Source organism: Cryptomeria japonica, chromosome 7 (assembly GCF_030272615.1).
Source record: "Cryptomeria japonica chromosome 7, Sugi_1.0, whole genome shotgun sequence".
NCBI classification, from domain to species: domain Eukaryota; kingdom Viridiplantae; phylum Streptophyta; class Pinopsida; order Cupressales; family Cupressaceae; genus Cryptomeria; species Cryptomeria japonica.
In genome coordinates this window covers 769,750,493-769,776,435 of record NC_081411.1, presented here as the reverse complement: position 1 = coordinate 769,776,435, position 25,943 = coordinate 769,750,493, and the positions used below count along the sequence as shown (strand labels likewise).

Genomic DNA, 25,943 nt, shown 5'->3' with positions numbered 1-25,943 from the left:
TGCTGTGACATATGAATGTACTGGTACATGAATAATTGGTACGTGTGGAAAACACTGTGTTATTTGTGAGTTTGACCAACCTTACATTTAGGACTAAATAGGGTTTCCTCTATCCCCACGATTTTTCTCTTACCTCATCATTAGGGCTTCAAATTATACCAAGAAAGACAGCCATATTTTTAGGAAGGGGAGGCGATTTCTTTTGGTGTGTTTTGAGGGCGTGTAAAGGAAGTTTCAGCTCTATATCAGTCTGAGGTAAAATTTCAGCAAATAGCTTCCTTCCCTCGATTTTGTCTACCACTCATCTATTAGGCATCAAATTTCATCATTGAAGGTGACACTACATTTATGAAGAGAAAGCGAACTCTTCAGGAGAAGAATTGCTGTGCTGGCTGCTACCTTTCATTGTTATCAGTCAAACTGATTTGCAGCAGGGGCGATTTAAAGATTAATTCGATTTGGTATTAGAAAGGGCTCCCAAGCTTGGATATTGTTGCTTCTTCATCAGCAAGACTAGGCGATTCATTCTATGACATTATAAGAAGATATTGGGAGGTGCTAATGTGGATAAATCAGTACAATATTACAGTCTGAACCAAATCATGGCAGGCCTTCATACCTTCGATTTGGCACATATCTCTTCTATATGGCTTCGAAACACACCAGCAAGGCTAGCGCTCTATTGGAGGAGGAAGGGTGATCATTTTGGGTGAAGAGTGGAGGACTTGCAGCCATCTATCATCACTGTTTCAGATCTGGGTTAACAGCAGCAGGGGCAATTTGGTATAGAGGGTTTAAATGGCACATTATGACTCCTTCACTCACGATCTTGCTGCATCCTTTGAGTCGTCTCATACCAGGTTCCTTTTCTAATAAGCTTCATTGTAATTATCAGTTTGTATGCATAAGATTAGAGCTGTCTTGTGTCTTCAGAAGTCTGAAAAGTGGTCCATGTTAACAGTCCATGTTATTGATCATACTGCTGCCTATGTAATGTTTCTTTGATAGTCAAATGAAATAAATATGGGAGGAGTTGGATTGTATCTTCATTATTCTATCATTCATGATTATTTGAGGATGTGTGACAAGTGTTTGTCAATATGTCAGTTTGCTGTTAGTTTATGAATTTGGGCCTAGTTTAACATATATTAACATGAGATAGTTGTATAAGCATTTCTAGTTAATTATCAGTCAAAGAATCAATTAGGAGCTGATTATTCGTGAGATATTCATGTGTGTTGGTCTACATTACAAACTGAAAACTCTGTCAGCATAACACGCAACTTCAGAACAGCATAACATGAAGTTCGGAGAGCAAATTATTCCTTGTTTTTTAGTCATCATAGGACAGGGGATATTACAGTGGTATCAGAGCTAAGATCCTGCCATGCTATGATTGATGAGTGAAAGAGAAATAAGGTACTACAACAGGGAACAACGAAAGCAACAATTTCATATTCCACAGGTACCTGAGGTTGACACATTTTCAGAGGCATTGAGGGGGAAAGAAAAAGAAAAGAATATGGCTGAGGATGATAGAGATGCAAGAATGGAACGGAAGTTCGACACCATGATTGACATGATGTCCCGGTTGCTAGGAAAAATAGATCAAATACATCAACAACCTGAACAAAATCGAACAAGTAATTCAAGGGAAGACAGTGGGAGAGGTAGCCACAATGAAGTGGAAGGGAGAGAAAGGACAGTCAATCAACGGGATGCCTACACTAGAGGATCAGCCTCTAGACCACTCTTTCCTACCTTCACTCCACGAGAAGAACAACCACAGGTTGCTGCCCTTGTACCTTATGTAGATGAAGCATGACAGGCATATCTAGAGTACAACAGAGAGCATGATTGCCCCTTGAGGCCTAAGGGGAAGGCGAATCATGCGATGTGGGTATATTACGATGATTCTAATTCTGAAAATTCAGATCAGCCAGCTGCCTTAGGAGATAATCAGGATGGAAATGCTGCAATGGAGCTTGAGCCAGATGGGAATCTATCTCCTATAGCTATATTTGCTGATGAGCAGGGAGAGATTACCTGCCAATTTAGAGGATCACTTAGTGGGCAATGCTGTGTTGCTTTGCTTGACACTGGAGCCACGCGCAATTTCATTGATGAAGGATTTGTGGCTCCATGCAGGTTGCAGACAGAAGATTTCAAGGGATTTCGAGTAAGAGTTGCAAATGGATATACCCTCATGTGCACCAAACGAATAAGTGGTCTCACTTTGCTGCTGAATGACTATGAACTACAAGCTGATTTTTATGTGGTTAACATGGTCACAACAGGTGTAGTCTAGGGAATGAAATGGCTCCAAGACATAGAAGAGTCTACCCTCAATGTGCCTAAGTTGGAGATGAAGTTCAAATCAAACAACATGGATTATGTGTTGAGGGGAATTGTTGATGGCAGCTTGCACTCTATCTCGCTTTGTAGGGAGGAAAGAAGGAAAGAGGAACAGTTGGTTATGCAGGAGGAGCATGAGATGGTGGATAATCCATTGTTTCAGATTGATGCTACATGGTTGTTGGATAACCCACTTTATGATTTGGATGTGGATCATTCTCCTGATAGTGATGATTGGGATTCTTCTAATACATCAAGATTTCATACAGGTCTCATACAAAGCAATTCAGAGGTATATGTAGTGAGGAGTCTCTACAGCTTCACCTTGGACCCTCATGTACATGGCTTATTTCAGATGCATAGTTCAGGGCTACAAGTGGTGGATGGTTTATTTGATGGCTTACTTTCAGCAGAGATTGGGAGCAAGAAGTATCAACCACTTGATTTTCTACCTCATGAGACTTGTACTCCTGTAGCACATGATGAGGTTAGTGATTTGATTTAGTGGATTCAGCTGATAGCGCAGGAGTTGTGTGATGATCACAGGTGCATTACACAGATTTACCCATGGGATCTGGGTGGAGGATTGATTGCTTGGGGTCAAGCAATTTCAGGAGGGGCGGATTGTAATGTCCCCATTTTGAAGGAGAATTAATTATTTAATTTAATTAATTAAGTTGTCCAAATTATTGATATATTTTATGGGTAACTTGATTAAATATTTTAATTAATAATATTAAGTTAATTATTTATAAAGTTATCACAATAAATTAAAATTAAAAGATGACTCTATATTTAATTAATTTAATAAAGTGACTAATTAAAAAAATATATCATAAAGTCACTTCTAGAAGCTTCTGGATGTTGGAGTAAAAAGTATAAAGGGAGATCAAGATGAAGCTTCAAGGAAGATTTGGGAATTGGATTTGATATTTGATTGGGTTTTGTGGAGCCAAGAGGTGTCTATAGACTTTGGTCTTTGGGAATGAAAACTCCCATAGATGGCATAACTGAGGGAGTGAAAGACCTTCCGAGGGGTTGCAGCTGAGTGGAAGGCAAATCAGTCTTCCATATAGAACTTAATGAGATTGTTACATTTTCCATAGAGATTAGGATTCATAGCATTGACAGATTTTCACATTGAGAGTCCTAATTGCCACGATTTTCAGTAAAGGAGAAAGGCGAACTGATTGAAGATCTTTGTTGATCGAATTGTAGAGTGAGCTGATCAGAATTGCAGGACTGAAGTGAAATTTGGGGTTTCCTCTATCCTCACGATTTTGCTCTTACCTAATCATCAAGGCTTCAAATTATACCAAGAAAGACAGTGATATTTTTAGGAAGGAGAGGCGATTTCTTTTGATGTGTTTTGAGGGCACGTTAAGGAAGTTTCAGCTCTATATCAGACTGAGGTAAAATTGCAGCAAATAGCTCCTTCCCTCAATTTTGTCTATCACTCATCTATTAGGCATCGAATTTCATCATTGAAGGTGGCACTACATTTGTGAAGAGAAAGCGAACTCTTTAGGAAAAGAATTCCTGTGCTGGCTGCTACCTGTCCATTGCTATCAGTCAAACTGATTTGCAGCAGGGGCGATTTAAAGATTAATTCGATTTGGTATTAGAAAGGGCTCCCAAGCTTGGATATTGTTGCTTCTTCATCAGTAAGACTAGGCGATTCATTCTATGACATTATAAGAAGATATTAGGAGGTGCTAATGTGGATAAATCAGTACTATATTACAGTCTGAACCAAATCGTGGCAGGCGTTCATACCTTCAATTTGGCACATATCTCTTCTATTTGGCTTTGAAACACACCAGCAAGGATAGTGCTCTATTGGAGGAGGAAGGGTGATCATTTTGGGTGAAGAGTGGAGGACTTGCAGCCATCTATCATCACTGTTTCAGATCTGGGTTAACAGCAGCAGGGGAGATTTAGTATAGCGGGTTTAAATGGCACATTATGACTCCTTCACTCACGATATTGCTGCATCATTCAAGTTGTCTCATACTAGGTTCCTTTGCTAATAAGCTTCATTGTAATTATCAGTTTGTATGCATAAGATTAAAGCTTTCTTGTGTCTTCAGAAGTCCGAAAAATGGTCCATGTTAACAGTACATGTTATTGATCATACTGCTGCCTATGTAATGTTTCTTTGATTTGACGTGTCTGAAATCGCATCACTACGACTCCATCCGGCCAACGCAGAATAGAATACTAAGAATCCTATCCTCTCTTGAAATAAGGAAATCCCTAGTGTTGTTTTTAATTGATCAATGGGGATTACCTCAATGTTTCGGTTGTCAGGTCTTGACTGCAGGATAGCTTAGCGGTTTGATGTGTTTTGCTGGAAACACAAAGGGGACTTAAGGTTAGACGGACGGCTTCGAGCGAGTTCCCTAAAGTTTAATAGTCCTATATCATCTGGTTTCACTTGGATTGATATTATCTTAGCTTGACTGTATGGTTTCCTCTTGATTAAAAAAAGGGAAAAAGGAAAGGGGAAAAGAGATAGAGAATATCTAATTAATTTATCTAAGATAACATATTCAAGAGAACAGACAGAAACCTCAAAAAAACCAGACTTAACATTATCAGCTAGTAAAGCACAATGTTGCAAAATCTAGTGCAATCTTCAAAGGGAGTTGAATTTTCATGCTACTAAACATAAATGCAGAACTTGACATCCATTCACTTGATGTTTAACAACCGAACTAAGCACACAAACGGGTTTAGATTAACCATGCAGGGGGAGTGACAGTCAGCCAATCCTTAATGGTATGAACACCAAGGTTTCTGTCAAATATTATCCTAAAATACTATCTGAAAACAAAAGGCATAACGCGAATATTAAATGGTGAAGAAGGAGACCATGCACTCACAAAGAAATGAAGCAGCTTTAATTTCCATTAATTCTGCATGAATTTCGTCAGAGTTTCAGCAACAATCTTAGACTTCTTACCAAAAATAAGGGAAAACCAACCCCTTTAAATAGAGTTTCAAAACTCAAATGAATGGCCAAGATTAAAACAAAAGAAGTGGCCCAGATTCATCAATACAACATAGTACCCATGCCCATAAATAGGAGGCAAAATATCAACAACCACCAAAGGAGGAATAATAACTACCTAAAAAGACAATTAATAACTACCAAAAAGCAGCTCAAAAAGTGCACATGCACGGAGCTCAAAATTTACAACTGACTTGGCAGTTAGAAATGAACTTTATGGTCAAAAAGTGCTTTTTAAGATTTTAAAGAATTCTGCACTTTATGAAAGCACTTTTTCCTTTTTTGTTGTAAACCCTTTCTCTAGAAATTCATCCTCGGCGTGCAAATATTCATTCCAGAGGTCCCAACCTATCGCACGTTCTGCCCAAACATATTCTTGAAATCCGATGCATAGATGGAATAGCACCATGCACTGAGGCATAGGAGGATGACGTATTTTATATTTCATGCCCTCCAAATGACGATCTACATGCTTTAACCCATCCTTCCAATCAGACCAATGAGCTTCAAAACACAAAATGTCTGAATGCAATCCACTGGCAAAATCTAGGTCCTCCGTGGAGTATGGGACCTTATCCATTCTCAATCTATCCTCCCAGTCCGGCTGCACTATGTCATCAGACAAACTATTTTTCCAGCCCAGAACCATTGATCAAAGGATCCTCCCACCAAGGTCCCTCATGTCTTTCAAGATTTCCTCGCATTCCGCCTGCTCTTTATTAATGGTACTGCTCTTTATTAATGGTATCTTTTGTTTCACTCTTCATGGTGACGGTCCAGTACCATTCTTCAAAGATGTCGATGTCATAAGGATCCAGGATGGCAAATAATGTAGGAATTTGTGCATGGGTCCAGAAAAGAGCCCTCATGAGGGGAAGAGTTGTAGCAACGACCTCATGAACCCTGAGGCATTCCCTCTTTACCTCGAACAATTTGACCAAAATGGTCTCTTGGTGGTGGGCCAATTCCTTTACATCTTCAAAGATCAACTCTTCGCTTTCCTTAATGTCTCGAATCCATTCCTTGACAGCCTTGGCGGTATCCCATACTCCTTCGAACTCTGTTGTATTCCTTTGCGCCAATGCTGATGGGGGAACATGGGATTTAGGGGCATGATGCAACGATCTCAGCAAGTGATCAATGTACCCCTTGGCCTGTTCAGCACAAACTCGGTACATGTTTCTCTCAGTAGTTATCTCGTCAAGTTGCTTGAGCATTTTTGCATAGAGTCCTTGAACTCCTCCCTTTCTTGTTCTTTGGTGGCTCGCCCCATCGGGATGGTTGTAATGCTATAATCGGCCAACGCAATTTGATCTGCTGGTTTATCGACAGGTGGGGTAGCGATATGGATGGTGCGGTTCCTCTTCTCATCCTTGGTGATCTGGGAGTAGGTCTTAGTCTTTTTCTTCCCTTTGGACTTTGTTTCCCCTATGCGAGAGAAAATATCCTCCAAGTCGATAGGTGGCTTGATGGCTGCCTTCCGCTGTGCATGAGCAACTAACCAATTCTTGAGGTATGGTCTGCCCGGATGTTATGGTCAAATTTCCACTCTGCTCTTTGGAGGTTTTAGCTGGTTCATTGCATATCTGCAATTGATCTGTCATAGGAGGAGCAAAGGAAGTATCCAGCCCTTTTCTTATAGCTGAGTTCTCCCCTACCTCACTTAACAACTGTCGGGTATCCCCATGTGATGGTTGCTCCTCAATTCTGTCGAGCTCGTGGGTCTCATCCGCCCTACATTCTCCTTCGACGGTGGTGTCATCCTTGCCGGTACTATGCAGTTGCAATTCATGCCGACTCCCCTGGGTGAGTTCATGTACATTAGCCTCTCGATTGGATGGAATTTCTCCTTCCTCAACTTGGTTTTCAGGTTCACTAGAATCAATGATCCTCACCTCTGTATTTAGCTTGTTTTGTGCCGGAGGATTATCAGCCTCGGATGCATCAACATCGCTCTAGGAGGGCGGAGAAGGTATATAATCAAGTTCAACTACATCATCATCGGAACTGGGGTCCTTGGATGATGAAGTGACTTCTGGCCTTCTAATAGGGATCTTCTCCCTTCTAGTCCTTTTTGACGTCCAAGTCCCTCTATTAGCTCTGGCTTTCTTCCTTTTTTCGGGTTTCTCAACCTCTTCCTTTGGTGCACTTGAGGTTCCCTCATCTTCCAAGGACTGAGAATCGAGACTACCCATCATATGGTATGTGAATTGAATTCCCTCATGGGTTAGTCTCTCAATCTGCTGGTGTAACCAATGATCGGTGTACCTTCCCGGAGCTGCCATAACTGCCTCAAAATCAGTAATTGGATCTTGAGACCAATCAATGCTCGACAAGAGGTGCCTTACTGCCTCAAACTCCCGAACCTGCAAGCAATTGCCAGAATCTGTCACTTGATCCGAGACCCAACGGTATTCGTAAATTCGCATTTGCTGCACACTTAACCTTGAATATTCATGTCGTCAAACCTCATAGTCATCAGAACAATTCTTCCAATAGTCTTCAATTGATTCCTTTGCTCTGTAGCGCCTGCCATAGGCTCTTTTTGCCAAATTTTCATGATCAAAACATTTCCTTGGGAAATGTTCCTTTAGGCCATAAGGTGCTAATTCAGCAATTGACTCATCAGCATGTGCTGAATTTTTTAAATGCACATCGAGGTTACCCAAAATCATAGGGAAGATGAATCCGGGCTGCTTCTTGTCCCTGAGTAAGCTGCCCGCTAGATGTGCTTGCCTTGCAACTTCCAGAAGAATTACTTTGTTTGTTGGATAGCGTGGAAGTCAGAACGGAGCTCCCTCAAAGCTGGCTATCCGGATATAGGAGAACCTAGGGAATTGAATAAACCAGGCGCCGTACCTTTGTACCAAAATGGTAGCCTTCTCTGAGAGCCTTATGTGCAATCCCCCTTGCATCACCCTAACTAGGCGCATTGTGAGGGCATCATTGACTCGCTCATACTGACCAATTGCATAAGCAGGGTTGTTCTTTTCCCTTTGAGCTATGTAATAGTAATGTAGTTGAGGATAGCAGTCATACACCTTTACCTGATTGGGCCCATTCTCGATTTCACCCTTCTTGATCAATCCTGTCAGTGGCTGGTGTCGGGCGAACATATAAACTAGGTAAGAGATCATGGTGAAGTGCTTCTTCTCTTCAAGTTCGACCAACTGAGTATGGATATTATCACTGATGATCTGAGCCCAGTCGAACTTAGATTTCTCGGCAAAGACCTGCTCCGTAAAGTAGAACATCCACTCTTCGAAAAAGTTAGACTGAGGGAGTCCCATAACCCGGCTAAGAAAGGTGACCATATCTCCATGCTCATTGTGAAAGTCACTTCTGGGGGTCTTTTTCCCGATTCTAATACTTGGAGGCCTTCTCTCCTTATACCATTCCTCATTTATCAATGTCCTGCATTTAGCAGGGTTCATGTCATATGTGACTTGTGCTTCATCAATGGTTGTCGCAATGGGGTTATCCGGGAACAAGATGTCGAATGCTTCGCCAATGGCCTCAGGTGACTTCGCCAATGGCATCAGGTGTGAAGTCAGCTAGGACCATATTCTCCAGAACCACTAATCTGGTCTCTGGCTGATAATGTCGGGTAGCTTCAACTACTAGCTCATAATTCTGCACTGATGGAGGAAATCCTGCTGCCTGGGCAATACCGCTTTCCATCATCCATCTAGGCCTGCCATAGGCGTTAGGGGAGTATACCCGGTCTCTGAAATCCTGAATGTCTATGCGGCCCAAGTCAGTATCGCCTATGTTTTCCCATATGCTTTGGACTTTTGACTCCCTCAGTCCTCCTCTCTGGTACTAGTATTTCATCTTCTCGCCTTTGCGGGGAATGTCTGATTTAGAAGCCCGAGATGTTTCGGTTGCACCAGCGTCTTTGAGGATTCTACCGCAGATTTAGGCATTTATCCTGCACAACTAGATACGGATTATGAGACGAGATGAAGGAAACAAACAGGTTAGTCAAAAAGAGGATGACGTTAGCACATAAGGATCAATAGAAAGATGGAATTTGAAGAAAGTATGACGCTTTATCAAAAGAGCCTGATTAATTTGGACATGAAATGTTATTAAGCTCTTCGTTTAAAATTTGCCACTCGGCTGCGATTTAGGGCTTGGGTGCTCAAGGATTGCTAAATTTGCACTCAAAGTCTTTAAGTTCAGTTTTCAAAAATGAATGAGGTTCAAAATTTCCTAAGTCTGAAATTTGCATTCCTGGGTTATTTTTCTTTGATAGACTCTACTTTAACTGCTTTGTTTGATGCCTTTCAAAAGGAAAAAGATGCAGTCTACAGAATTTCACCATTTAATTAATTTTATATTAACTGCTTAAACACAATTGACCAATCTTGCATTTATTTTAAATGGTTTCAAAGGAGACAAGGCAAGCTTACCTGGCAAACAAGGTGTCAATCCCGCGGTCTCCCCAAACTTCAGGTTAAAAGGGCTTTGCGCAAACTCGGTCTGCAGGGTTGTTTTAAAAACTTGGAAAATGCCCTTTCCCTTAACTCACGTGATTTTCAAATTGCCCAATTTTCGGGCTGGGGGAAACACACGTAAACCCTAAGACACCACCTAGGCTCAACTTCGCGGCTTCGGTGCTTGGAGGGTCTGCAAATTTCAAATCATAAAAACTCCTAATTTTTCTCTTGCGATTTTTCAGGGAAAAGAAAGGTTTTGCAAACTGCGGATTGATGATTCTCCTCCTTACGCGACTTCCTTTCAGCTGAGAGAGACATTTAAGAAAATCCTTCCCTTTTTAGCGATTTGACCTAACTTTCAGGGTTATGAGCCCTCTTGCAAACATTAAAGCTCAATGCTTCGTCATTCTGGCAAAAACCAGCTTTGAGAGGGCGAAATCGAAAGGTTCACCGGATTACTTTGCAAACTTCGGCCTTTAACCTTCTTCTGCAAACTTTTCTCTTTTGGCATTTTACCTTTATCCGCCGAACTTTAGGCGATATGGATATTATGCAAACCTTTTTTAGGTTTTGCGTTTAGCCTTTGTTGTCGCCGAACTTCCGGGTTTTTGGCGTCTTTGCAAACCTTTTAAAGTTTCGTGTTTTACTTACTATCGCCGAACTTTGGGGTTTTTTGCTCTCTTGCAAACCTTTTGATATTTTAAACTTCTCCCCTTTATCGCCGAAGTTTGGGCTTTTTGGAGCTTTTTCAAACTTCCTTAAGCTTCGCACTTTACCTTAACCTCCGAAAATTGGCATTTTTGGAGCTTTTGCAAACTTTTTAAAGTTTCGCGTTGTTTCCTTTTGGTGTGAATTTTGGCTATATTGCTCCTTTTGCAAACTTTAATTTTCATTTATTGCCGAACTTTGGGGTTTTGGCCTTGTTTGCAAACTTTTTAAAGTTTTTACATTTTACTTTAGTTTGGCAAAAATCGGCGAATAAGGATATTTCGCAAACTTTTTAGACTTTGACATTTTACCTTTGTCTCCCGAAAATCGGCCTTTAAGGCGATTTTGTGAACTTTTAGCTTTTTTGACACTTTGCCTCTATTCGCCGCAATTCGGCAAATAAGGATATTTTGCAAACTTTTTAGACTTTCGCCAAACTTTGGCCCAAAATGGTCTTTCGCAAACGTCTTCTATTTTTAACGGCAAATAAGGATATTTTGCAAACTTTTTAGACTTTCGCCGAACTTTGGCCCAAAATGGTCTTTCGCAAACGTCTTCTATTTTTAACACTTTACTCTTATTCGCCGAACTTCGGGCTACAAGGCGTTTTTGCGAGCTTTTCAAAACTTTAACTTTGCCCTCAGATTTGGCGAAAATCGACCAACAAGCTATATTTCAAAAGTTTTCAACTTAAGCGTTAAACTCATCTTGCAAATTCCTAGGCTTACGCTATGACCAGATCTCCCTTGGACTGATTTTGGGCATTCAAAAATGATGCCAGACTCTTCGCGCAGAATTCCCAGGCGATGCGACTCAAAAATCCAAACATGCCCTTTTCTTCAACAACTGCAAAGGCAACTGCTTTACTACTTCTTGGATCTCAACAAGAGGGATGGCGGACAAAAATCAAAACTCGAAACTCAGCAGGACGAAGGCTGAAAACCAAAAGAGGCGAACCCTGTTGGCGACAGGGAGTGTGTGCAACGCACAACAGATAGGCAAATGAAATAAATATGGGAGGAGTTGGATTGCATCTTCATTATTCTATCATTCATGATTATCTGAGGATGTGTGACAAGTGTTTGTCAATATGTCAGTTTGCTGTTAGTTTATGAATTTGGGCCTAGTTTAACATATATTAACAAGAGATAGTTGTATAAGAATCTCTAGTTAATTATCAGTCAAAGAATCAATTAGGAGCTGATTATTCGTAAGATATTCATGTGTGTTGATCTACATTACAAACTGAAAACTCTGTCAGCATAACACGCAACTTCAGAACAGCATAACATGAAGTTCAGACAGCAAATTATTCCTTGTCTTTTAGTCATAATAGGACAGGGGATATTACATTAACACTCTTGAGAAAGGTGTCGCAATCTTGCTCCTCATGTTAAGATTGCAAAAAGTGCAATTTTCCAATATAAAATAGAAAAACTCAATTATGGGCTGCAAAGTTGATTTTTAGCCAAACAAAATATTTCCAATTTTTTAACACCACCATAAGCGGTGCTAGTTGTGTAGATCTATTTGAATACTTCAATATAAACAAAAATCCCAATTGGCCCACCAAATCAAAAAATAAGGCCTCTAAAAGTTTGCATAGGAAATGTAAAGGGTTGTGAGACACAATATTTGTAAAGGGGAGTTACACTTATTGATCAACTTACGATGTATGTTATGACACATCATAAGGCATCTTTGATTAGGGGGTACTTTGCATCAAATCTTAAGGAGAGAGACCTTAGCACTTTTTGCACAATCATTGAGTCTTCAACTTTTTCAGCAAGTCCTCTAATGGTGTTGACAATTTTATCCACATGAAAGAGATAGACTACAATATTTTCTCCATCTTTCATTCTCAAGCTCTTGAATTTTCTTCTATCGGTTTGGAGCTTATCCTTCTTAACTTTGTCATCACCTTCATAGATATTTTAAAGTTTGTCCTAGATTTATTTTGCCGATTCACAATGCATCACCTTGACATACTCTGATTCTGATAGACCACACAAGATAGAATTCATGGCTTTTGTATTGTTTTCACTAGCCTTCTTTCTAGCCTAATTCATTGATGGAGGTGTTTGAAGCAGTCACCGGTGAGGAGGGACCTCAAAGAGATCAATCCGGACCGGTCAGCAAGAGTAAACACAACGGAAACACACAGATATGATGGAGGCAATGTAGAATAGCTAGTTTTATTGCATGAAATTTGATTACATCCAACCGATAACAACCGGGTTACAACATACCAGCACACAGGTCTGGTAGAATAGGTCACAACCAGGACCTTGAATCGAAAGCTCTATCTTCTAGGCACAGTCTATCTCTCTGATACTCTGATTGATTCTAATTAATTATTACATTCTAAACCATGATTACAAATATATGTATCGATCCAAAGGATCTGGTCAGCCCAAAAGGGATCAAAACCCGAAGAACAAGACCTAACGTTGAAAATAAACTAGGTAGGCCTCTGCCAAGAGATTCCTCTGGAAAATCCAAAGGATGAAACGTAGATCGCAGGAAAAGGTCGGCCACACGCCAAGGAACATAGAAATCAACGCTCAAGGCTCCACAGCTTCGAAATGGGTTCTGGTAGATCACCAAAATAGGTCTCAAGCAACCGGTAACAAAGGAACAACCGGTAACAAGAAAATGTCATGGAAACCAGTAGTGATATCTTGTCGGTAAGTGATCCAAATGCGATCCGGTCTGAAAGCAAGAAAGATGATCAAGTCTTCAAGTAGAATCCAACTCCACATGATCGGGTGAGCCAAAACTGGGACATACAAAAAGGAAAACTGAAAATGCAATAGAAAACTAAACAGAAAGGAAAATATTTTTGCTTGATGCAAGATTGCTGTAAACTGGGGATGCTCCTGGATCAGACATCTGAGGTTAATGAAAAAGTGAGCCTCTAACTTTGCTAGGGTCAAAGGGAAACCAAGGCGATCTACCTCTGCCTGAAAAATCCAAGATGAATCTTCAACTGGTCTGCTCTTCCACTTCACAAGATATTCTTTGTACTGATTGTTCCGGGTACTACGCCCAATCCTACTGTCCAAAATCTCTTCAATCTGATCTGGTTCCTTCCGGGGCAATTGTTTCTCAAGGTCTGCAACACTATCCTCACTGAATTCTGGTTCATGGTACTCATGAAGATCTACAATGTTGAATATAGGTGAAATACTTAGACTATCTGGTAGCTCCACTTCATATGCATTTCCAGAACTGAACTTCCTCAAAATCTTATAAGGTCCAAACTTCTTCATCTGCAACTTATTATAAGTTCCAACCGGGAATCTCTCTTTTCTTAGATATACCATCACTTCATCGCCAACTTCAAATTCCTTATGTCTCCTCTTTTCATCTACCTTCTCCTTATATTTGTTGTTCATGTCTTCAAAATGTTGTTTAACCTGAATATGCAATGCTGCCATGTGATCTGCAAAATCTTCCACTTCTGAACTATTTCGGTCTTCACTATTAATGTCTCTCAATTCTGATATTCCTCTAGGATGCACTCCGGTAACAATCTCAAAAGGTGTTTTTCCGGTACTTCTATTCACTGGATTGTTGTAGGCAAACTTTGCTTGTACAAGGATCAAATCCCAACTTCCAGTTTTATCTCCCACTAAACATCTAAACAACTTTCCCAAACTCCGGTTAACAACTTTTGTCTGTCCATCAGTCTGTGGATGAAAAGTAGAATTGAACTTCAAATCCGTCTTCATCTTCTTCCAAAGTGTTCACCAAAAATAACCAACAAACTTAGTGTCTCTGTCTGAAACTATTCTCTTAGGTAATCCATGCAATCTCACCACTTCCTTGAAAAATAGGTCTGCTACATGTAATGCATCTGATGTCTTCTTACAAGGTATGAAATGAGCCATTTTCGAAAATCTATCCACTACCACAAATATAGAATCATTCCCTTTCGGTGTCTTGGGCAATCCAAGTACAAAATCCATGCTTATATCCTCCCAAGGTCTTACCGGTACTGTCAAAGGTTTATACAATCCCACATTCTGACTACTACCTTTTGCAACTTGACAAACTCTACAAATCTACACATATCTTTTAACATCCTTATGAATCTGGGGCCAAAAGTACTGCTCACTCACCAATGCAACTGTTTTGTCAATGCCAAAATGTGTGGCTAAACCTCCACTATATTTCGCCTTTATCGGATTCTCTCTCATGGAACTCTTAGGTATGCACAACTGAACTCCCCTAAATAACATCCCATCCTGAATGAAATGATCCAACCATTTGCTCCTATCAACCATAACCGGTTCTCTACATGCTTTCCAAGGTTCTGCAAAATCTGGGTCTTCATCATACAAGGTCTTCAAATCTTCAAAACCTAATACTGTCACTCTCATCTATGTCATCAAATTCCTTCTCCTACTTAATGCATCAGCAACTTTGTTAGATTTCTCACTTCTATGCTTCAACACAAAGGTGTAACTCTGCAAGAATTCTACCCATCTCATATGTCTCTGATTCAACTTACTTTGACTGTTCAAATACTGCAAAGCTTGATGATCTGTATACAACACAAATTCCTTAGGCAACAAGTAGTGTCTCCATTTCTTCAAGGCTTGAATTATGGCATAAAATTCCTGATCATACACTGAATATCTCTTCCGGGAATCATTCAATTTCTCATTGAAATAGGCTACTGCTCTCCCTTCTTGACTCAAAACTGCTCCTATTGCTGTTCCACTTGCATCACAATCCACTTGAAATACCTTATTGAAATCTGGTAAAGCTAACACAGGCTGCTCAATCACTTTCTCCTTAAACAATTCAAAACTTTTGTTTTCTTTGGTGGTCCACTTGAATTCTTTCCGTTTTCCTCTCATGGTCTCACTCATAGGGTTACAAACTGATTTGAAATTTCTGATAAACTTCTGGTAAAAACTAGCCAATCCATGAAATGATCTTACCTCCCCAATGCTTTCCGGTGTAGGCCACTCAACAATGGCTTTCACTTTCTCAGGGTCCATCTTCAAACCATCCTTAGATGTCACAAATCCTAAATAGACTAACTCATCCTTCATGAAAGTACACTTCTTGATATTGATTAGCAACTTTTCTTCTCTCAACCTTTGCAAAACTTGTCTTAACTGCAACAAATGCTCCTCTCTTGTTTCACTAAAAATCAGAATGTCATCCAAATACACAAGAACAAACTTACCCAAGAATTTCTTTAATACCTCATTCATCAGCCTCACGAAAGTGCTCGATGCATTAGTCAATCCAAAAGGCATCACCAAACATTCATATAGTCCTTCGTTTGTCTTAAATGTTGTCTTCCACTCATCACCTTCTTTGATCCTGATCGGATGATATCCACTCTTCAAATCTATCTTTGTAATGTATTTTGCTCCACTCAAACAATCCATTATGTCATCCATCCTAGGCAAAGGAAACCGGTATTTCACTGTGATCTTGTTTATTGCTCTTGAATCGGTACACATCATCCATTCTCCATTCTTCTTAGGTGCTTATACTATTGGTACTGCACAAGGGCTCAGACTCTCCCTGATCAAACCTTTCTTCAACAACTCTTGCACTTGTCTATTCAGTTCTTCATTCTTTGCCAGTGTCAACCGATGTGCAGCTTTGTTAGGCAAGCTAGCTCCTGGAACCAAGTCCATGCAATGATTAATACTTCTAACAGGTAGCAATCCATCAGGTACATTATCTGAAATGATGTCCTCATATTCTGTTAGCAAATCTCTTATCTCTTCCGATGCTCTTCTTCCGGTTCCGGTCTCTCAGTCTTCTTAGGAAGTAAGGCAAAACACACATTCTCATGTCTTAGTCGATCCATGAATTTCCTTCCATCTACTAAACAGATTCTGACATTTGTATAGACTTCATTCTTCAAAGGTTCCTCCAAAGGTAACAAGGTTTGCTTCATCCCATTGGCCACAATAGTGTATGTATTCTTTCTCCCATCATGTATTTCCAATCTATCAAACTGCCAAGGTCTACCCAACAAAAGATGTCAAATATCCATAGACATAATATCACACAAAACTTCATCATGATAATTCCCAATTTTCAATTTCACCAAACATTGTTCACTTACTAACAACTTATGTTCATCCTGAATCCATACTATCTGATAAGGCTTAGGGTGTTTCAATCTCTCCAATTTCAACTTATTCACCATCTCTTCTGAAACAAGATTATCTGAACTACCACTATCAATAATATCTTTATAACATTTACCGGATACGTTACATCTAGTTTTGAACAAATTCTTCCTCTGCAAGGGCTCTTCATCTCCTTCGATATGACACAAAGCTCTCCTCATCATCAACAGTTCTCCATCTTCCGATTTATTGTCTGATCCGGTGGGGTTTTCTGCCACCACTGCTGCTCTTCCGGTAGCCTCTGTCTTCTTACACTCAAATGCACGGTGTCTCTCCACACTTAAAGCAAGTTCCTCTAAATGTCCTCTTATCTTGTCTTCCAAAGTTCTCATTCCGGTAACCATCTGATTCTCTCCTCCGGTAGAAATTTATATCATCCTTCTGGTATTAATTACCTTCCGGTATGAATTACCTTTCTTGTTCACTTCCTTGTCCTTGTTCTGATCTATATTGGTTCCTCTTCCTCCGATATATCCTCTTCCTCCTTGAAATCTTCCTCCAGTAAACCTTCCACCTCTACCTCTCTGTCTCTACTCATGTCTTTTGTTCAATTTCTCTTCAACTTTTAGTGCATATTGGTAAGCCTCTTCAACACTCTCCAATTTGATCATACTGAGTTCATCTTGCATAGACATCCGCAATCCGTTCAAATATCTTGCAATTTGTTCAACTTCATCATCAACATGTCCGCATCTGATGTTCAACTTGTAAAATGCTTTGGTGTACTCCTTCACACTAGATTCCTTCTGTTTCAGATTTTGCAACTTTTGGAACAAATCCACTTGATAATTCGCCAGCACAAACTTCGATTTCAACTTAGCAATCATCTGATCCCATGTCTTAATCTTTTCTTTGCCTCTTCTTTTTCTATCAACTTGCAAATGCTCCCACCAAAGAGATGCATGACCTTTCAACCGGGTACAGGCATATTTCACCTTCTTCTCTTCTGCAGTGTTTTCAAAATTGAAATACTTCTCCATCTTTGAGATCCAAACTATCAATTCATCCGAATCTAACTTCCCATAATATTCCGGTGGGGTAAAATGAGGTTTAGTGTTTGCCCTACTCAAAACCCTTAAAAGCCTTTCTTCATCCAGATAAGCTGCAAGTAGGTTTACTTGTTCTATCAGGGCTTCTTCTCCTTCATCTTCATTTGCATCTTCAATATGTCGGCCTCTTCTCTGGGCTGTCTCCACGGCTTCTAACCGGGCTGCTATTCCTCGCAACATCTCCATCACAGAAGGGTCTGCATTCCCACACGCTCCAGCATTCCTAGTTCCTCTTCGCGCCATCGATTCACACTAGTCCCCTGCAATTGCAGATCGGATCCGCAATCCGCCACCCTACAACAAAAAATTTTAGGACACGCAACTTCTGGAACGAAACTTCGCTCTAATACCACTTGAAGCAGTCACCGGTGAGGAGGGACCTCAAAGAGATCAATCCAGACCGGTCAGCAAGAGTAAACACAACGGAAACACATAGATATGATGGAGGCAATGCAGAACAGATAGTTTTATTGCATGAAATTCAATTACATCCAACTGGTAACAACTGGGTTACAACATACCGGCATGCAGGCCTGGTAGAATAGGTCACAACTGGGACCTTGAATCGAAAGATCTATCTTCTAGGAACAGTCTATCTATCTGATACTCTGATTGATTCTAATTAATTATTACATTCTAAAGCATGATTACAAATATATATATCGATCCAAAGGATCCAGTCGGCCCAAAAGGGATCAAAACCCGAAGAACAAGACCTAACCTGCAAAATAAACAAGGTTGGCCTCCGCCAAGAGATTCCTCCGAAAAATCCAAAGGATGAAACGTAGATCATGGGAAAAGGCCGACCACACTCCGAGGAACATCGAAATCAACGCTCAAGGCTCCGCAAGCTTTGAAATGGGTTCCGGTAGATCACCAAAATAGGTCTCAAGCAACCGGTAACAAAAGAACAACCGGTAACAAGAAACTGTCATGGAAACCGGTAGCGATATCTTGCTGGTAGGTGATCCAAATGTGATGCGGTCTGAAAGCAAGAAAGATGATCAAGTCTTCAAGTAGAATCCAACTCCATAGGATCCGGTGAGCCAAAACTGGGACACACAGAAAGGAAAACTGAAACTGCAACAAAAAACAAAACACAAAGAAAAATGTTTTTGGTTGATGCAAGATTGTTGTGAACCGGGGATGCTCCTGCATCAGTGTTGGAGCTTTATAACCACTCACAACTGACTGCCAAATATCAAAACCATGGTCCATTAGATAAGTTCGCATCCTTATGCTCTAGAGCACATAATTTGTTCCATCAAATAGTGGAGCTCTATTTGAGGAGAAACCTTCTTGACTAGTAATGTGTGCTCCCAAGATCTACCTTCTAGTGGTTAGACTTTTTCTAAAGGAACCCGCTCTGATACCAATTGATGAGCACACACTTATACTAAGAGGTGGGGTGGATCAATATGAGACAATCTTTTACTTATTAAAATTTAACAGCCACAATAAAGAAATCAGATAAGATCTAAGAATTAGAGAACATGGGATTATTCGAAAACTCATTCGGGAGAAAACCACAAAGTTTGCTTGGATCTATTCTTCAAATCCAACCACAAAATAAAATACTCTTACAAATCTTTGTTGGTCGCAACCCACTGAATACACCAAGCCCGACTACTAAGAACCAACTTAGCAATAAACACCAATCTCTTTATTAGAAGGCACCAACCTCCAAATGAACAAAGCTTTCCCCTTTTTGAATATTACATCTTCAATGGATGATGATCATTTGAATCTCCTTTATAAAATCTGCTTGTAAATGATGCAATATTTTTCACACATACACTATTTAAAAAACCTGCTTGTATTGGAATGATATTACATTTTTTTTCTTGGCTTACTCCAACTTCTCCTTTCCTTTTTATATCCCCATTATGCCTTTTCATGAAGAGATGCAATCTTTCCAAGGGAGGCGACTTCTCAAGGGGTGTCGTCCTCATTTAAAACATCCCATAAATATTTAAATGGAAATATTTAAATGGGATGACTTGTCCCAAGACATAGGTGCCAACAATTTTGGGTGCCAAACACATGGTTCAGACAGCATAATTAAATAATAATAATTACATTAAATCAGAATATTATTCCATGGGTCGGCCAGCCATTGACTTCAATAAAATATAGTGACGTTAGTTCTTCTCTGACATCAATGACAATATTTCTAACAGAAGTATATGTGGATCAACCACAAGAATTTGAAGAAGGCAGCAAAGAAGGATATGTTTACATGTTGAAGAAAGAGCTCTATGGTTTGAAGCAAGCACCGGGTCCATTGTATTCATGAACTGATACATGGTTCTTAGAAAATGGATATGTGAGAAACAAGAATGAGCCCACACTATATTTCAAGAAGGAATCTAATGAAACATTTTTTGCTGTCTATATGCTGATGATCTAATCTATATAGAAAGCTCAGATAAAATGATGAAAGAATTCAAAGAGCCAATGATGACAGAATCTGAAATGACTGATTTAGGACAAATGCAATATTTTTATTGGAATGGAGGTATGCAAATCTCATGGTAAAATCTTTATTTGTCAAGCTAACTATGTGCAAGATATTTTGAAGAAGTATAATATGCTAGATTTTTAAGGAGTTGACACCAATTGTGCATGTAAAAAAATTGATGAAAGAAGAATGGTCACTGAAGGTAGATGAAAGGAAATACAAAAGTATTTTTAGAAGCTTAATGTACTTGATGACTAAAAGATTGGATGTTTGCAATATCATTGGTTTCAAAGTATATGATTGAACCTACAGGACATTTACAAGCAACAAAGAGAATACTCAGGTATGTAAAGGAACAAAAGATCACAGAATCCATTATTATCAATTGAAAATTCAGAATGCAGTTATTCAGATGCAGATTCAACAGGATTATTACATGATAGAAAGAACACAACAAGACATTGTTTTGCGCTAGGAAGTGAATTGGTAACATGGAGTTTAAAAAAGCAAAAACAAAGTGGCATGCAAAAGCAAAATATGTTGCATGAACAGCAATGCATACACAAATAATTTGGTTAAAAAGAGTTTTGGAAGATCTAGGAGAAGAACAAAGAAATCCTCCAGTGATATTTTGTGACAATGGTGGAGCAATACAAGTAAGTAAAAATTCAGTATTTCATGCAAGGGAAAAATACATCAAACTGAAGCACCATTATATAAAACAGTTGGTACAAGAAAAGAAAGTTGAAATTCAGTTTTGCAAGTCAGAAGAATAGTTGGTAGATTATGACTAAAGGGTTAGGAAAGATAATACATTCAAGTTTGAAGACAAAATTGTAGATAATGGGATTTGATATGGAGGGGAAGAATTTAGGAAAATCTTATGTCAGACAGAAAATACTCAAGAAATTAGAAGAAATTGATGAAGTATAACTATTATTGCTGTTGAAGATGGCAGACAATTCCTGAAAACAATAGTTAGTTGCTGAAGATGACAGTCGGTTGCTGACAAAGATAACATTAGTTGTTGCTGAAGATGTTTTAATACATTCTACAGTACACTGGAATTTTGAACACAGCTAATAATAGCAGATTCTATTGTTTAGGAGTTATTTTCTAACCGTCCAAGTCTATGTTTAGGAAGCTAAAAATAGTTTTTACTTTTTACTTTGAAGTTAGTCATTTTTTTGAACTGGTAAATGTTGTTTTAAGCATAATATTTTGTGGAGTTTTAGTCACTATTTTTAGAGGTCTCAAAATGTTTGCAGTATTTTTAGCACATTTTTTATTGCTTTTTTACTCAGTTTTAGACTGTAGGATGTTAGTTCATGTAAGGAGACTTATTCTAGGTTTGTTTTATTCTGTTTTTTCAGTTATTTTTAGGAGGTTGAATCCTATATTAGAAGCATTGTTCAGTCTATTTGAAAGAGATTCAAAGAAGGGAAATCAAATTGTAATTTGGACTCAAGCAAATCGACTTCAAAAAAAAAATGTGTTTTGTTTGGTATGTTAATTTCTAACCAACCCCTATCCCATACAAAAGGATATCCTAAACAAAATATCTAATCAGTATGAGAGAGTGAAATACTCCTGAAACCCAGGTGAGGAAGATTAAGTTAGGAATGAAGTTTTCAGCCTAAAGCAGACAAACACTATGGGCTTGACGGCATCCAGGATAGTTTGTTTGAAGATATAGCTTATTATTGGGGATGAGGTAGTCAAGGAAGTTGAGGGATCAAGGCAAAAGAGGGTTGTTTTTATGGAATGGAACTGTACTTTTTGGCCTTGATACCTGAGAAAGAGGGTGTAGAGTATCTAATGCCTTTCAACTGATATCTCTTTGCAACTCTATTTGTAAATCAGTAACCAGGGTTATGACAAATGGACTGAAATCATGCCTCTAAGACTTTTGAAGAGCAAGTTGGCTTAGTGACTGCCAGACAGATTTCAGATGGCATTATGGTTGCTCATCAAACAGTTCGCTTGCTTCATCATCCAAAAAGGGTTGTAATGATTGTCAAGCTAGATGTGAGGAAGGCCTATGATCAGGTCGACTGGGCATTCGTAGACAAGGTTATGCAAAAGTTTGTCTTTTCCAATGATTGAATGAAATGGATTCAAAGATACATCTTCTTTCTTACTTATTCAATTGTCATCAATGAGATTCTTGCAAGGTATTTACAATCCTCCATGTGGTTGTACCAAAAAGATCTCGTCTCTCCTTATCTCTTCATTATCTTGGCTGAATCCTATGACACACCAATCAATAAAGCTCATCTTGATAGCATATTAAGGTAAACTCCTCCTTAAGGGCCAGTTTGTGCTATTTTGTTGATGACACTCTACTAACAAGGCAGTCAAGCTTAGAGGAACCAAAACTTTGAAAAATATTTTGGATAATTATGATCTAGCTACAAGACAAAGGATAAATGTAATCAAATTAAGATTATTCTTCTTAAATTTACATTTGTCCTTGGCAGTTACAACAACAGTTTAATAAAAGTCTTGGTTTTGATATTGCACCCCTACGGTCCTACCTATGGATGCCTCTCATGAAAGGAAGAATGAGGAAGGTGTGGAAGCCTATATTGCATACAGCACAAATGGAAATCTCTTTTTATAGATTTCCTCCAAGCTGTTCCAACTTTTATGATATCCTGTTTGAAGCCCCAACAAAAATTCTATAGAACATATTCAGTGCACAGTGGTTTTTTTGTGGAATGGAACTAAAGATAAAAGAACAATTCACTTTATTGCCTGGAAAGGCATTCTTACCCAAGGATTGGGTAGATTTGTTATTTAAGGTGAGCAGATTAATGAATAAAACTCTAGATGCTAAGCTTCTGTGGAAAATGTACGAAGCAACAATTAGGCTTTGGAACAGAATCTTTTAAGCTAAGTACCTGGATTTCTAGGAAGGAGGAAGGATCCTCTCTCAAGCTTAACTCCCTCTCAGCTCCATCATCTGGAACATTATTCCTCCTGAAAACCTTTATTTTTCCTAAGCCTAGATGGCAGATGAAGAGAGGGAATGAAGTTTCCTTCAAGTCTGATGCTTGCTTGGAGGGGATCTGCGTAGATCAGAAAGATCAATAAAAACACTGGGAACCTCTGGTCTAGCCTTTGACACTACAGTTCCTCACCTTCAAAACGGAAAGCTTATGCACATCCCTGTCCCCTCTCAGGATGGTCAAGAAAGATTGGTTTGGAAAGGGTATGTTTCAAGACAAGTTACTGCCAAACAAGCTTATAAAGAGGCCCTTACAAATGCCCACAGGTATCACCCCGAATTCCCCAAGGAAAGATTTGGATTAATAGAGGACTACCTATATCCAATGCCTTCGTATAGTTAGCTGCCGAAGGTAGAATTTTGACACATGTCAAGCTCGTCAGCAAAGACTTCCACAGCCCCTCCATTTGCCACCTTTGTTTTGAAGTGAAGGAATCCTGCACTCATCTGGTTTTGCGTTGTCAACATGGTTGGGAAACATGGAGCTGGTTCCTTTGGAATCCAAACTCTGTCATAGACTGGATTGAAGCTTGGACTCTTAAAGTTAGATACCCCTTGAGGTTGATTAGGAAGGTGGATAATACTTCATATAAAATTTCTGCTTTATGAGGAACAACACGATTTTCAAAGATGCATCCCATTGAAGTTTTGCGCCAAAATCAAGGCGGCTATTTCTGAAGTTTTCAGTGCTTGGACAAATTTAACGATGATATTCACTCTCACAAGACTCGCCTAAGGTCTGAAAATGTATAAAGTGACCAACTATGTACTCCCCCCACAAATAATGAGTTCTGATTGAATATTCCTACGAAACATTAAGTAATCTCGAAAGCTGGTAGCCTCTCTGCCACAATTTTTCATAGCTCAATTTGATGGTGCTGTCAAGGAAAACCTGGGCTCTGGTTGTGGTGGGAGAATTTTAGAGATTTCCCTCAAAGTTTGAATGCTTAGTCCGGTTATGGAAGCCTAACATTGTTTTCTTGTGCTCATTTACTTATGGGATTGTCATCAGTCTAACTTAATAAAGAATTCAACTTTTAAAAAGAAATCAAGAATTAAGTGAAACAGAGCATTCAATTGTGAGTTGTGTTAAGAGAAAAAATTTCATTGCAGCTCCTGTTTATCCCCAACATTCCCAGGGTTATATTATGGGTGATTAAATATGCTTACATTAAGGATTACTTGAGAAATGCATAGTGCAGAATTACATACCAAGGATATCACTTGCCAGCTCTCGAAATCGAATGTGGCGTCGACCATTTTTCTCACAATTGTCAAGTACTCTGGACATAAGGTAATAAGAGTAGAAGCTAACAGCCCCTGCCATAGAGAGAGAGAGAAGTCCCACCGTCCATCCCATGCAAGAGAAGGCATATGGCAGCGTAAGAATGGCAGGCCCCACAATGGCAGTAGTCAAATGAAACCCCGCATGCCACCATGTTCCTGTGACAACAGAAACAACTAACTCAATTTTTTATCTAAGGCTGTCTTGCAGCGTAAAATTATGCTAAATTGTTTAGAAATAAACTGAATAGAATCATTACAGTCCCAGGGTTTGGAGCTCTCTTCTGGAACCAGCCTTTGTTAAATTTTCCATTAGTCATATATGCAGTTTGATTCCAAAAGAATATGGGTTCCTCCCGCTGAGCTACTAAAGTTGGACTGAGCTACGAGCCTTCTATTTTAATATACATGTATGTGCTTGGGACTTCTAGTCCCACAGTAATACCACGTTGAATTTGTATGGACCGGCTAATACTCAAAGATCTGCATAGAATACTCTTACAATCCTACAACTGAGCTACGAGCCCTCTATATGCCATATAGGTTATTAAATGGATTCTATCAAGTTCACCATAAAACTCTAAGCATATACACAACTTTTAAGGATACTTAGAAAACACCTTTGGAGACCAAAACAAAGGCTGCACCACCATCTCCATCTGAATCTCCAATTTGCCAATTATTGTCTCCTCCATTATAACTACCAAGTGTCTCTTCTCCCCCTCCTCCTCCTATTCCATGTTGATGCAAAATATCCTCATTTGTGCTGCTGGGAAGCTTCACATAATCCATGTTCATCCCACAATTTCTTCACATAATGAATTTTCACCGGAATAAGTAATGCAGATCATATCAATGCAATCATAAACAGTCCGTTCCACCATTTTCCTTAAATGCTCTGAACGGATCATCTAACAGTCTTCCAATACAAAGTTTGTCAACGTTGGACTTTGGAAATTAAGACAGAGGAAGAGCAAAGGCCAACTGCCAACCCAAATTTTAGGCAAACTGCTGCTCCTGTATAAAAGTTTGATTTCGTATATGGAGTGTGCGTGTAGACAATGTTCATACTATGTGCAAATACATATGATAACACTAACAATCTAGAATAAATTAAATTGAACTATCATAATTACAGACAAACATTCAATATTATATAAGATTAGAAGATTACAATAACATAAATTATCAAATAATAGCTATGATAATCTTTTAGTTGCATTTTAAGAGTGGTCATGTTTAATTGATCAAAGATGTGTATTTAATTTTTTGCAACGTAACTTTAAGCCTGGAGAATGAGACAAGTGCCATAAAGGATTCGTTGAGAATGGTGGCTCCAAAATCATAGGAGAATCCAGGGTGGAGATGGGACATGCGAAGTAGTTGAGGTATAGGATCTACTGGGGTCTACAAAGTACTATGGAAGGATTTTAAAACTTAGGTGTCTCTTG

At 39.2% G+C, this 25,943-nt stretch overlaps 1 protein-coding gene across 1 annotated transcript in view; it reads right to left on the bottom strand.

The window, feature by feature from the left end:
- LOC131076550 (GABA transporter 1-like) overlaps positions 1-25,570 on the bottom strand; it is a 74,861-nt gene extending 49,291 nt beyond the window's left edge. Inside the window, exons 1-2 of the mRNA XM_058013788.2 lie at positions 25,113-25,570; positions 24,421-24,651 (exon numbers count right to left, since the gene is read on the bottom strand). Of these exons, the coding sequence (XP_057869771.2) occupies positions 24,421-24,651; positions 25,113-25,290 (409 nt within the window). The 5' untranslated portion in view covers positions 25,291-25,570. The remainder of the gene's footprint in view (positions 1-24,420; positions 24,652-25,112) is intronic.
- Positions 25,571-25,943: the final 373 nt, after the last annotated feature.